The sequence below is a fragment of the Protomyctophum bolini genome, assembly GCF_963924005.1.
Source record: "Protomyctophum bolini genome assembly, chromosome: 3".
In the NCBI taxonomy this organism is placed as follows: Eukaryota; Metazoa; Chordata; class Actinopteri; order Myctophiformes; family Myctophidae; genus Protomyctophum; species Protomyctophum bolini.
In genome coordinates this window covers 9113458-9129727 of record NC_137864.1, presented here as the reverse complement: position 1 = coordinate 9129727, position 16270 = coordinate 9113458, and the positions used below count along the sequence as shown (strand labels likewise).

The window sequence follows — 16270 nt, the reverse complement described above, 5'->3', positions numbered from 1 at the left end:
CTAGACCTAGACCTAGACCTAGACCTAGACCTAGACCTAGACCATAGACATAGACCATAGACCATAGACATAGACCATAGACATAGACATAGACATAGACATAGACATAGACCATAGACATAGAACATAGACCATAGACCATAGACATAGACATAGACCATAGACATAGACCATAGACCATAGACATAGACATAGACCATAGACATAGACATAGACATAGACATAGACATAGACCATAGACATAGACATAGACCATAGACATAGACATAGACATAGACATAGACCATAGACATAGACATAGACATAGACATAGACATAGACATAGACATAGACCATAGACATAGACATAGACATAGACAATAGACATAGACCATAGACATAGACATAGACCATAGACATAGACATAGACATAGACATAGACATAGACCATAGACATAGACATAGACATAGACATAGACATAGACATAGACCATAGACCATAGACCATAGACATAGACATAGACATAGACATAGACCATAGACCATAGACCTAGACCTAGACCTAGACCTAGACCTAGACCTAGACCTAGACCTAGACATAGACATAGACCATAGACATAGACATATACCATAGACATAGACATAGACCATAGACATAGACATAGACATAGACATAGACCATAGACATAGACATAGACATAGACATAGACATAGACATAGACATAGACCATAGACATAGACCATAGACATAGACATAGACATAGACCATAGACATAGACATAGACATAGACATAGACCATAGACCATAGACCATAGACATAGACATAGACCATAGACATAGACATAGACATAGACATAGACATAGACCCTAGACATAGACATAGACATAGACATAGACATAGACATAGACATAGACCATAGACATAGACATAGACATAGACATAGACCATAGACATAGACATAGACCATAGACATAGACATAGACATAGACCATAGGCATAGGCATAGACATAGACCATAGGCATAGGCATAGGCATAGGCATAGGCATAGACATAGACATAGACATAGACATAGACATAGACATAGACATAGACATAGACCATAGACATAGACATAGACATAGACATAGACCATAGACATAGACATAGACATAGACATAGACCATAGACATAGACATAGACCATAGACCTAGACCTAGACATAGACATAGACATAGACCATAGACCATAGACATAGACATAGACATAGACATAGACATAGACCATAGACATAGACATAGACATAGACATAGGACATAGACCATAGACATAGACATAGACATAGACATAGACCATAGACCTAGACATAGACCTAGACATAGACCATAGACCATAGACATAGACATAGACATAGACATAGACATAGACCATAGACATAGACATAGACATAGACATAGACATAGACATAGACATAGACCATAGACATAGACCTAGACCTAGACATAGACATAGACCATAGACATAGACATAGACATAGACCATAGACATAGACATAGACATAGACCATAGACCTAGACCTAGACCTAGACCTAGACCTAGACCTAGACCTAGACCTAGACCTAGACATAGACATAGACCATAGACCTAGACCTAGACATAGACCATAGACATAGACATAGACATAGACCATAGACCATAGACATAGACATAGACCATAGACATAGACCATAGACATAGACCATAGACATAGACCATAGACATAGACATAGACATAGACATAGACATAGACATAGACATAGACCATAGACATAGACATAGACATAGACCATAGACATAGACATAGACATAGACACATAGACATAGACCATAGACATAGACCATAGACCATAGACATAGACATAGACATAGACATAGACCATAGACATAGACATAGACCATAGACATAGACATAGACATAGACATAGACCATAGACATAGACCATAGACCATAGACCTAGACCTAGACCTAGACCTAGACCTAGACCTAGACCATAGACATAGACATAGCCATAGACCATAGACCTAGACCTAGACCTAGACCTAGACATAGACCATAGACATAGACATAGCCATAGACATAGACATAGACATAGACATAGACCATAGACATAGACATAGACCATAGACCATAGACATAGACATAGACCATAGACATAGACATAGACCATAGACATAGACATAGACATAGACATAGACATAGACATAGACATAGACCATAGACATAGACATAGACATAGACATAGACATAGACATAGACCTAGACCTAGACCTAGACCATAGACATAGACATAGACATAGACCATAGACATAGACATAGACATAGACATAGACATAGACATAGACCATAGACATAGACATAGACATAGACAATAGACATAGACATAGACATAGACCATAGACATAGACATAGACATAGACCATAGACATAGACATAGACATAGACATAGACATAGACATAGACATAGACCATAGACATAGACCCTAGACCCTAGACAACATAGACATAGACCATAGACATAGACATAGACATAGACCATAGACATAGACATAGACCATAGACATAGACCATAGACATAGACATAGACATAGACCATAGACATAGACCATAGACATAGACATAGACCATAGACCATAGACATAGACATAGACATAGACATAGACCATAGACATAGACCATAGACATAGACCATAGACATAGACATAGACATAGACCATAGACATAGACATAGACATAGACATAGACATAGACATAGACATAGACATAGACCATAGACCTAGACCTAGACATAGACATAGACCATAGAACATAGACATAGACCATAGACATAGACATAGACATAGACATAGACATAGAACATAGACATAGACATAGACATAGACATAGACATAGACATAGACATAGACCATAGACATAGACATAGACATAGAACATAGACATAGAACATAGACATAGACCATAGACCATAGACATAGAACATAGACATAGACATAGACCATAGACATAGACCATAGACATAGAACATAGACATAGACATAGACATAGACATAGACATAGACATAGACCATAGACATAGAACATAGACATAGACATAGACATAGACATAGACATAGACATGACATATGACATCACACCATGCAGAGTTGGGTTCCCAAGTTCCAGCTGCACATTTGGGCGGGAGCGAGAAAGAGCAGGAGGAAATGAGCCAGGGAGGGAGGGATAATGACATGACACAAAGAGGATTATCCAATGAAAGGAAAACACAGATACCATACCACAACTGAATGAACTGATATGCTCCACCGACTTGACTTTCACAGGAAACATCGCACCTGTCAATGTCAAGGGAATAGAACATACACACACACACACACACACACACACACACACACACACACACACACACGCACACACACACACACACACACACACACACACACACACACACACACACACACACACACACACACACACTGTATATGTCTATATGTACTGTATGATGCTGCCTTTTTAGGACCTTGGATTAATTGTAACTATTTGAATAGTATACACAGTTTTCAATAGGCGGTACATGAGTTCTGAATATTAAGATGTTTCTTATGTAGGGGTTGCTTATTTCATGTTGGACCCAATGACACGGCTGGCTTGATAAATTCCATCTCCCTAGATAGGATTACTGTGGAATTTAATTAATAGCTCCATTCCTTTCTTCTCTGCCCTGTACCCCTTTTCTGGGCTTGACTATGTTACTAATCAGTAACTCCGTCTGTGGTTGGAATGTCAATACTGTTGCCATAGCCCAGGGGTTCTCTGTGGGTCGCCAAATTATTTTGGGGTGGTCTCCAAATTATTTTCAAAAAAATAAGACTGAATGGCTGTAAAATGGAAATTAAGAGTTTACATAGTATGTGGTGCATGGATACACTTTCCTTAAAGATTATATATCTGGTTTCAGTAAATTCAGTATTCGCGAGACATGGCCAAAGCATTTCCGGGGGTCCCCAGCCAAAAACGTTGAGAACGCCTGCCATAGCCCATGCTCATTTCGCTCTCCACTATTTTGCATCCTATGTAAAGATGTACCGTGCTGGAGTAACAAAGTCCATTTAGCACAGCCTTGTCGGATTAGACATGCGCAAGCAACTGGCAACGATCAATTATCTCTGCTCTACTTATGTAACTATAGTAGGGGTGTAACGATATAGTAGTAACTGTATCAAAATATCAAATTTAACACTTTGGTTGCTACACAATCCAGCCATGCCAATTTTGTGCGGACTGTCAATGTTGCCTCAGGGCCCATGGAACACTGTAACCGCCACTGCATTGATCCCATCTACAGTTTGTCAGTAATTGACTATTAGAAAGCAGCTTGTGCCCACCAGAGAGAACTTTAGAGAAGACATGGACCTGAACAACTAAATATTCACAAAATAAGGCCTATAGCAACATATACATACTATTATACCGAAGGAAAGAACAGACTCTGCTTTCATAAGAAAACATAATTACATTCATCCCATCTACCGTTCGCCAGTTAATTGACTGTTGAAGTACAATTAAGTAAGTTCAGTACATCTTGATATAAACGACTGAGGCAGAAAATCATGTATACCTTTTTATTACAGTTTGGTCTTCTGTGGTGCCCACATTATCAGTGGCTTTTACTGCAGTAATCATACTGTTATACAGTGATATATCAGAGTTTTTACTGTAGTAAGCATACAGTGAGCCACACACCAAAACATAATCTCCTGGAGCTTGGCCAACAGGTAGCCCCAACACTGGCCTCACTTTGTGCAGTTTGTCTGCCTTGTTACCTGTCCCATTGTCCGAGAAGTGAAGGAACTGGAGCAGGAGCTGAAAAACGATCACCCGCCATGGTCTTGTTGAAAAACGGGTTAGCCAGAACCTGACTAGTGTCCCAATAAGGCTCCAACTTTTGACAATGACCTCAGGGAAAACAGGGCGAGGACATCCAACTCCACACTCTTGTGTGCCAGCTCTGAGGGACAACAATTTACACATTTAGCAGATGCTCTTAGTCCAGAGAAACTTACAGTAAGATAAAAATGTGGTCCTTTTAGATTAGCTATTCTTCCAAATGTAGTTAACCAGGCCTGCAGTAGGCTATGCACTGGACAAATGTGCATGCCATTATTTCAATTAACTAGAAATAATGAGGAAATGTTAGAGGGAGAAACAGTATCCAACTCAATCGACTTTAACGACCGTCTGACAGGATTTCATGTAATGCACGGTAAGACTACGGTGGTTAGTATCATTGCCATCACCTGGGTGGGTCAGTCCTGTAACTTTCCCGACATAAGCTGTGTATGTGTTCAACAACACAGCCATGCAAAATAGCACTATAACACAACGCATCATCATTAATAACTGTTTCTAAACTATTTGGATTGGCATTGGACAATCGCTTTTGGGGTGGGGTTTAGCGAAGGGCTAATTGTTAATTTGTTAATTTGAAACGTGTTAATTCCTAGGACCCATAAGGGTCCATTTGGTTCCATGTGTATACACTCTCAGAGTTACAGACCTGTAAGAAACAATTTGGAACCATACAGGAATTCGTTAACGGAACCATTAAAGCGACAGTGTCTTTTTTGCATTGACTATTAAAAAATTGCAAATGTACAAGCTCACAGCGCATCACATCTGCTATTTGTGAACGCTTTTGACAAATCTTTTGAAAAGTACTGATTTAGAAAGCATTTGTAGAATGGGGAGGCAACATGCTGGAGACAGTGTGGGACCATTGGCATATTTTCTGTGGGTGCCCAGTGATTAGAACCTTTTGGACAGAATTTCAGAGATCAATAAATACAATATTTGGTGCAAATTTGCCCTTAGAGTTTACTACATTATTTTTGGGACGTGCAAATTTCCAGAGGGAAATATCTGATGAATACCTATTCGGTATATTCATACATATCTGCATGTAGAAAAGTATTTACACGACCCTGGTTGCTTCCTGAGGCCCCCCACCATGAAAGAATGGATAGATATAGTAAATGATATTTATAATATGGAACAGATCACTTTCTCTCTCAGACTGCAGAAGGAGAAATTTATAAAGTTTTGGTCTAATTGGGTGGAATATATTATTCCTTTGCGACCAGATTTTGTAGCAGCAAGGACTGATTGATTCTGTCTTATTCATGTCTCTCTTTTTTTGGTTCTGTTGTTTTTATTTTAATTACTGCTCACAGTTTCAAATACTCCCTTATGTCTCCCTATGAGTATTATATTGTATTGTACTTTCATTTCTGTACACGTATGCTTTTTTATTTTTATTCTTTTTTGTTCCTGTATAAAATAATACAAAATAGAAGAGATTTCACACGTGACTTCATCCAAAGTCCCTTTTGGGCCTCGGTGGTCCATGCACTGCGCTCATGCTCGGACCTGCGGTGCACTTCTGTGATGGAGTTATGAAAATGTTCAACTGTACCACTCGCTCTGGTTTACATCAGATTATGGTAATGAAAAGCCTTGAATTCTCCTTTAAATGAGAGAATGAATCATCAATGGAATATGGCTAACTAATCAAATAAACCTTCCATTGTCATCCAGATGTAGAACAAAGGTTTTCCTGAATACAATGCATGTTGGTTAGTGACTCCACTATAGGCTAAAATGAGGTGTTTTGGGCACAAGTCGTCACGTCTTCAGCTGTTGACACAGGGTCACAGGTCACAGCTAGGTGGTCACGTCTTCAGCTGTTGTCACGGGGTCACAGGTCACAGCTAGGTGGTCATGTCTTCAGCTGTTGTCACTGGGTTAGGCTTCTTCTGCAATGGGAAGTCATATAAAACATTAGTTATACAACAGGTAGTTTCGAGGGAGCAGTCTGATTGGTTGAAAAAGCCATCTCATCTAACCCGTGCTTCACATGAGCATGGTGGCTCGCAGAGCAGAGCCGGCTGAGTGGCTATAGGCTAGCAGTTTAGGCTGAGTGGCTAGGCTATTCAGATTCGGAATTGAACCAGGAGCAAAAATAACGTGACCGGGGACAATCCCTACAGTCCCGACCCACTGCTTGGGTCCCTCCACATTCTGTACCTTTCTTTTCCCCGGTCTGGAAGTCCTCTGGCAGCAGCTGGTCCTGCCGGTTCCCCAGGCTGAAGGCCAGGAAGGAGAGGATGAGAGAGTCCATGATGCTGATGATGGCCAGGATGTAGGCCCAGCGCACCGTGCAGTTGCCCAGCGTGTACTTGTCAGTGCGGTTGCCACACATGCGCTTCACCGGCTCCGAGTCCCAGCCGTCGGGGTAGATCAGGCAGCCGATCACCATGCAGACGGCTGGTGCATGGGAGTGTGTGGGAGAGAGACGGGACAGGGTGGAGCGTTAGGCTGACAGTGGTGGAAAAAAGTACTCGCATTCCTAAAGGACCACTTCACCACTTTTCAACCTATCTTCATATAATAGGTCCTCACTAATAATCATGATAAAATGGCACGATTCTTTTCTACTCAGTCTGTGTCTCATAGGAGGGCTGTGGGCAGTTTAGAAACAGTGACATCATCATTAGACAGATTATTTTTTTTACATTTTTTACAAAAAAAGATTTTCATTATCGTGAGAACGATGGCTTCCATTTTCACATTGCAACTTTTCAGGACTGGGGGGGGAGGGGGTCCCAACAGATGACACTCCACTGTATAGTTTATTCCTCATTCATTATTGACTTTGCACGGATGCCATGGTATTCCTCTGCCTACCTGCCATGTGAACTATCAGGTTACACGGCTGAAACACAAACTCTCACTCTCTCTTAACAAGGCATCTGGCACCTGGTCTCACTTTCACCGTTTCAGCATCATGCTTAATGCATCCACTAAAGTATGGCGAAGGTAGACGACTTACAAGCTCATGGGGGGGGGGGGGGAGGGGGGGTTGGGGGTTCAACCAAATCATCAGCGACATCCCTGCATGTCGACAGGATCCCGTATCCAGGTATCTTGGGTATAACAGGCCTGCCCTGCCTGCTCATCTCAGCCTCCATGTTGGCTTCATGCTACCTTCCCCTGCATTCTCCAATCCACTATATTATGAATATAAATACCTTCAACTTGCTGCTGTGTTTGGCTTTGCTTTTGGATTCAATTTTCTGCAAACCGTGAGTCTGTGACTAAAGAAAAGTAACTAAAATAAAGAAATAAATAATAACTCGGATCATTGCCACCCTCACCAGAGGCCAGCTGCTGCCAGGCACAGATCTATAGACTCACCAGAGGCCATAGATCTATAGACTCACCAGAGGCCACAGATCTATAGACTCACCAGAGGCCAGCTGCTGCCAGGCACAGATCTTGTAGACGCTGCCGGCGTTGGAGAAGAAGAAGAGGCTGATGGAGCCGATGCTGCTCAGGACCAGCAGCATGGAGACGCCCACGAACATCATGGCTGTCTTGAAGGCGCCGGACGGGATGGAGCTGAAAGGCAAAGTGGTTATTATAGTTAAAAACCCCTTTCCCTCCCGTTCACCATGTTACACGAGTATAGAGCTATGTTTTCATTGTTTAATTTGCCTTTTTAAGTTCTACGTTTTAAGACTGGGTTTCCATCGGACAGAGTAGGATAGGTGAACGTTTGAGAACCACTGCTCTAACAAACAGTACACTAGGGCGGCCCTATAATGGAGGAAAATAAATCCAAAAGGACAAAATGACAAACCTTGAGTCGAACATGCTCCCTTTGCAGGTGAGCTCCGAGGTGAGCGCGTTGCCGATGCAGTAGTGGAAGAGGCCGAAGTAGCCGGCCTGCAGCGTGTTGACGCTGTCTCCGATCCAGTAGGGCTGGATGAACACCACCATGGTGATGACGGAGAAGATGATGGTGAACACGATCCACACCACGCCCACGGCACGCGCATTTCGCACGTAGTTGGTGTGGTAGATCTTGGAGGCCTGCTCAGCCGTAAGCATCGCGGCGGTCGGGCGGTCTTGGTGCAGGGCGACCGTCCGCGGAGACTAAGATAAAAAGGTGGAGAAAACACCATTTAGACCTGAGACCCGATTCTACAAATGTCTTCTAAATCCTGACAGTTTTCTGAAAAACTCTATGTTTCTATGTCAGTCGTTCTCAAACATTTTCATGCCATGGACCCCCGAAAATATATGTAATTGGCCGCCGACACCCCATCTGAAAATATGTTGTTCCAGGGACCTCCCATAGAAGCAAAGATTTGAGTTAAAAACGTTCTGAAAGAATTTATATTCAAAGATTTGCGCCACATTTTCCAAGATTTTTCAAGCAAGATCAATACAAGGTATTGAAGGTAATACATCAAATGCATAGAAATTGTCATCTATAGGATCATAAGTAAACCAAGAACCTATCATCAGTTATAGAATATCAACGGACATTTTGTTTCTCTGCATTGGTCTAAGGTAGTTTTCCATATTTCTACACTAAATATAAGTAGACATAAGTTGCTTTACATTCTCAAAACCCTCCAAGGATGGAGCAGGGCAAAGTAGGTCCTTCTTGTAGTGTCCTCCTTGTCTTTGTAGTAGCGAATATCTGGACAGCTCCCGGTGCTGAAATGAAACCCTGGACAGCTCCCGGTACAGAAATGAAACTCTGGACAGCTCCCGGTACAGAAATGAAACCCTGGATAGCTCCCAGTGCTGAAATGAAACTCTGGACAGCTCCCGGTGCTGAAATGAAACTCTGGACAGCTCCCAGTACAGAAATTAAACCCTGGACAGCTCCCGGTACAGAAATGAAACCCTGGACAGCTCCCGGTGCTGAAATGAAACCCTGGACAGCTCCCGGTGCTGAAATGAAACCCTGGACAGCTCCCGGTGCTGAAATGTGACAGTGACGAAACCCCTCTTCTCAATGAGGAAAGTAAAGGACCCGTCATACTTTATCATCTCTCTCTCTCACACACACACATGCACGCATGCAAGCATGCACGCACGCACGCGCACACACACACACACACACACACACACACACACACACACACACACACACACACACACACACACACACACACTCACACACACACACACACACACACACACACACACACACACCTGTTGACGAGTGTAGTCACGTATGGTAGTAGTCCCGAATATGAAGGCTAGCCTGCATTCAGATAATAATAAATGATTCATGGAGAGTAGAGTGACACGAGCCTTGCCAGATGGCGATCCAGTCGAGTTCCACTTTCACTTATTGGCGTGGCAGTAAGTTACACATCTAACATTCATCTAAGCACTGGAGACGTTACGTTTTTATTTGCAGGTTTATTGACTAGAAAAGGGTGAAACTGAGAACAGACAAAAATGCACATATAGTCAAACACTATGCGTACTAGAAATACCTTGGAAATCATTGTGAATTAAATAAATGACTCCCTTATTTAAGTCTTATTGGCCTGCAGTACATATGCTGCATGTTTGTCTATTACAGTGGTTCTTAAACTGCATGCAGGGGTCCACGAGGTGTTATACGGCCCGGGACTGTCACGCTTACTTATGCCTATCGCTCCTTTTCATGGAGCATAGGCGGTTGACTACACGCAGTCCTCTATCCTGGGCCTTCTTTTCCAGCTGTTTCCATGTTAGTCCACACTGCTTGATGTCAGTCTCAAGGTCCCTGCACCAGGTGTTCTTCGGCCTCCCTCTCTTTCTTGTGCCTTGCGGGTTCCATCTAAGGGCTTGTCTTGTGATGCTGGTATTTGATGTTATTACGTCTATAGCTGGAGCAGAACAGGTTCTCTGTGTAGCGTTGTCTGTAAACACTGTGTGGGTCTTGTAAACACTGTATACACCCACATAGTAATGCAGCATATTAACCCCTCGAATACATTTGTCCCTTGAGCATAGCGCTTGAACCCGCTCGAGTATATCTGACTGAACTAACTCCGCAAGCTATACGCATCATGTATATTTCATATTGTTTAGCTTGAGTTGGATATACTTACTGCAAAAAAAGTTAACTTAGAATCTTAGATGTTTGGTGTTTTTGTCTGGGGAGGAAAAGGGAATCAATCAATAGCCAACTTTCATTTCATGTCGATCTCCCTAAAGCCCTAACAGAGAGGACAGGGACCTTGGGCGCCACATCTACCAAAGAGAGACAGGAAAAAAGGGTAATTGTTTACCCATCCGTCATTTCCTTTCAAGGAAAGTCACTTCTTGGAAACGTCACACCAGCTGATTTATTAACCACACCAAAGGTGTTTTGAGAAAGAAATGATCAATAAATAAAATAGATATAAAGGGATAGATCCCTGAAGGAAATTGGCCAATAGGTCTGTGATTTGTCCCTCCTACTAACTACAGCCATTCATGTCACTCTGTCCCACTATTGTCTTACGACTCACGGTATAGCGGCTTTATCCTGTCTGTCTGTCTGTCTGTCCGTCCGTCCGTCCATCTGTCTGTCTTTCTGCATCATCTCATTTTATGTATGGGTGGGGGAGGGAGCTCATATTACAGTATGTATTACATTTGGTCTAATCCAATTTATAGTAAATTATAAGTTCCTGGGGTTGTGGATGTTCTGGGGACCCCCCCGGGGAGTCGGGGACCCCCATGCGGTAACTGTGTCATTTCTCGGACGCGGGAAGGCTCGCCGGAACAGGGCCGGCCACCTGGGCACAGTCCTGGGGGTCTGGATGTTCCGGCGACCCCCACACGGTAATGTGCACCTCCACTGAGCACCTTGATTTTATTTTTTTTCTTATATTGGATTCTGTTCATTTCTCTATTTCCCTCTCTGTTTTATCTCCTCCTCTCTCCTCCATATTTTCCAGTGTTTGTCTATCCCCATGGATTTATTCACCAACTGCTACAAACGTTTACCTCTCTCTCTCTCTCTCTCTCTCTCTCTCTGACATATGGTAGTGTGATATCCATAGCAGCCTAAAGGCTCTAATTTATTTAGCTAATGATCTACACCACTGCCCTGAATACAGAATGAATGTCTGGTCTCTCTCTCTCTTTCTCCCTGTCTCACACTTTGTCTCTCTCTCTACCCCATCTACAGTAGGCGTAGCACTTGTCTCTTCACATCACCTGTTGTTTTTCCACATATTTAAATGAACGCATGCAACGCACGCATGCAACACACGCACGCACGCACACACCGCTTAATCCAATTAAACAGGAACATGTTTTCTCAAACTGGCTGGAAATATCAAGACTATAGGATTAATGTACACACACAGTCTGCAAAAAAACAGTGGAGCTAAATGTGTTTATTATCCAATAATGATTGAGTGTACAACTAGGCTAAATAACTTTAAAAGCTTCGCATTATGTGCAAAATTACCATAGCAAGCATGCAGTGTACACACTGTACAGAGTCTACTTTATACAGTGTATACACAAAAAGTTTTACCAGGTCTGGGCGATATGGTAAAACAAATCATGCATAGTTGAGTGAAGAACCTTTTTTTTTTTTTTTTTAACGATTTAAGTCCATAATTTATTCTGACTCCTCCCCCAAAATCCCCATCTCTCCTGACCCCTTATCCATAATTTATAAATGAGGGGTAATTGGTATGTATGGAGTTAAATGGTTCTTATGTCTCAACTCTTCAGGCCCTTGTGTGTTAATCTGTGAAATGATGAGCTTCCACTTCGTCCTTCTTATCGTCTATTGCCCGTTTCAGCTTTTTACACTGCTCTCTACAGTATTCCGCCATATTTTCAGAATCAAGGACGGTATAGAGTTGTCTCCTTGCTTAATGGCTTACGTGAGAAACTACTGCTCTCAAAAAGTAACTTAAAGGTATTGTAGACAAGTTTCCAGTGTTTGTACACAGAATTGATCGAGTGTTTCCAAACAAATTAAAATCTAGCTCCACCCCCCTCCACCCGTCATTCTATTGGCTGAGCCAGGTCACTTCGGGCTATGGGGTTGTTGTTGCTGCTGGGAGGGACGCTATGGATATTGCGCTCGTATGGCTAAATATGACATTAAAAAAATATGAATTTCTATCGATATCATAGTTACAACAATGACATTGAGTTGACATGTTTTTTTAAGGGTAACTGTAGCGTAATCACAATATCACAAGACTGACACGACGAGTCCCGCAAATGAGGAAGTAGGAAGTAGTGGAGCAGACTCACTGGCTCTCAATTCAATTATCTTTCATTTGTAATCGTGCATATAAAACATATTGCCCCTCAAATGCCCCAGCCACTACAGCATCGTTCATGTGAACTACTTTGTCCACGGTTATTCATTGCAATGAAGAAAAATCGCTATGATCAGCAACGGCTTGTCACCGTTGGCGAGCACGGGTTGAATGCAAGCTTCAAGCCGGCCGGACCACCCAACCATGCGCTATACATAGCGATTCTCATAATTTCAACAGGCTTACATATTACATCATAAACATACTATTTCACATGAACAATGGTGAAACTAAGATATGGGGATAATATTATACTTGCAATGAAATCGCATTGCGTTTTCATTATAATACTGCTGGGTCGAACACACAGTCACACCCTCGCGCTGTGATTGGCTAAGACTCCGCGTCACCCCCCACACAGACCCTCCTCCCAACACACTTTATTCCGTCCCGACACATAAACAACAGTGGATATAAACAGATACAAACACATAGAGGGAGACAAAGGGAGAGTGTATGTCTACAGGGCAGCAGCTCAGCATCAAAATATAGGGGAAGATAGAGGGAATAAGGCCACAAATATAGATAGATAAATATTTTGATTTTTGGCTGAAAACCTGCCTATATCACCTTTAAAGTTCCCCTCTTAAGGTTATTATTAGGTTATCGCTTATAGGAAGCTGGTGAGATACGGCAATGGTAAGATAGGGAGGACCAGAGGTCAGTCTTGAGAATCCTCTGTTCCGGCAATGTACTATGAGAATAAAGGCATTCTGCTGCAATAGGCTGACTCATGTCTAGAGACGTGAGGTCATGCTGTGACGTTACGCTAGCATTGGGCCGAAATTAGGCGATCTTACGGTGGATCATAACCTTGGCAACAGTCTGTAGGATAGTGGGACTACCTTTGCATTTATGATAGGATAGAGTAAAGGGTCCAGGACTAGGAGCCGATCGTCGTGTTACTTTGTAACCCTGCACTGCTGGTAAGGTCGCCTCACCTTCCATCTCTTCATCAGACAGGAAAATTAAAACTCATTATACTCCTGTGATATTAGGCTATTATACTTTAAATTGGTCACCTTGTAACCCCCCCTCCCCCACCTCATCTCTCTCTGTCTCACATTTATGTCATTAAAGGGATGCAAAAAACAAAACAATACCCAAAGCAGCGTGTGAAATGAACTGTGTGATTGAACTAACCCCCCTCTGCCTCATTCCCATCGTTATGTCTCTCTCTCTTTCTCTCTCTCTCTCTCTCTCTCTCTCTCTCTCTCTCTCTCTCTCTCTCTCTCTCTCTCTCTCTCTCTCCAAATTATCTGAGAGCGGTAATTAAAAAGTGCAATTTGGTTCCTGCAATGTGATAATAAGTAAAGTGCTCATTAATGCATGGGCATATACTGATCAGTTAACAACCATCATGGGGGCTTCTGATTGGCTGATGCCACTTCAACTCTGCAATGCAAGATGGGTTGGAGCGGTTTGCAGCTCCCGTTGCCAGCCAGCTGCCAGCCATCAGTGTAGCTGCCAGCCATCAGTGCCACATTGATGCACACATACCAGTAGACACGCTGCAGTGGCAGCCATTTTGTGGTATAAGTAAGTAAGTAGCCTTGCCGAGCCATGAGGCCCATAGGAGCCTATCTCCTGTTTCTGTAGCGTGAGGCAGCTTGATGTCCAATACACCCCCTGGACATGACGCTAGTATGTCACAGGGACTTACCCCCAATCCAACCCTTGATGCTGTGTGTCAAGCAGGGAGGCACTTTTAGAGAGTTTAGAGGTCCCATTTTTACAGTCTTTGGTATGACCCACCCGGGGATAGAACCTCGACCTCCCAGTCTCAGGGCGGACACTCTAACCACAGGACCACTGAGCTGGTGATTTTGTGGTGCCACATAGAAAACCCCCTGTGGTCTCCCTCTCTGCAGAAGATGAATTGCACTTGTAGAACAGCAAACACACGCACACGCACACACGCACGCACACACACACACACACACACACACACACACACACACACACACACACACACACACACACACACACACACACACACACACACACACACACACACGAGAGTTGAAATCAGATAGGACAGATAACTTCATGGAGACTCACAAGTGCACAGCATACATACTCAAATCAAGTTGGTGGCTTTATAGTGTTTGAAAATGAATGACGTTTGAAGTGAATAGGTCTTGTGGGAATACTGAAATAGCCTTTGTTGAAAAGTGCACGCACACACGCGCGCACACACACACACACACACACACACACACACACACACACACACACACACACACACACACACACACACAGACAGTCATAATGTGAGACCGTTGCCTATGGCAACCTGCGATAGGCAGCCCAGCATGTGGTCTGGTCCTTCCTCCCCACCCGCGACTGACTGATTGGAATGGACTAATGAATGTGTTTAAAGGAGCTCAGAGATGACATTCTCCTCTGATTAATGCCAATTAAACACTGATTACACAAATTTAAATGCCCCGGGCCACCGTAATCCCCAAATACGGGACAACGCCGGCTGTTGATGCAATGGCCGAGTGATATCCACCCACACACACACACGCACACACACACACACACACACACACACACACACACACACACACACACACACACACACACACACACGCATGCATGCACGTATACGAAGCCCTGTCAATGCTTTTAGTCCCAATAAACCCATAAATCGGACTACCCAATATTCTGTCCCATACTAACCCTGTCCCCAAACACTAACCCTAACAGCACACGGAAGCCACGTGTGAGTGTAAACGTGTGAGGGATGTCGGACTAACGCGTGACTAACTTGGTCAATCTGGCCACCAAAACAGAGTGGGCACCCGTGAAGTCTGCTCATGAAAACAGAGTGGGCACCTGTGAAGTCTGCTTACCAAAACAGAGTGGGCACCCGTGAAGTCTGCTCATGAAAACAGAGTGGGCACCCGTGAAGTCTGCTCATGAAAACAGAGTGGGCAGCAGGACCGGGTATGTGAGTTGGTAAGAATGTCTGCTACAACTTTCAGACAGCTGAAAACATTTTCATTTATTATATTTTTGCAACATCTTAGTTGCCCAATCTTCTGGATACCCCCTAGAATGGCATCCATTGTATAGTACTATT

At 43.1% G+C, this 16270-nt stretch overlaps 1 protein-coding gene across 1 annotated transcript; it reads right to left on the bottom strand.

Annotated features, from left to right (window-relative positions):
* Positions 1-4911: 4911 nt before the first annotated feature.
* LOC308312086 (LHFPL tetraspan subfamily member 5 protein-like) lies at positions 4912-8941 on the bottom strand (the record flags this gene model as incomplete). Its single annotated transcript, XM_080758889.1, has 4 exons — positions 4912-5000; positions 7076-7315; positions 8298-8449; positions 8691-8941. The coding sequence occupies 4 exons, from the start codon at positions 8939-8941 to the stop codon at positions 4912-4914; spliced, it is 732 nt and encodes a 243-aa protein (XP_080615015.1).
* Positions 8942-16270: the final 7329 nt, after the last annotated feature.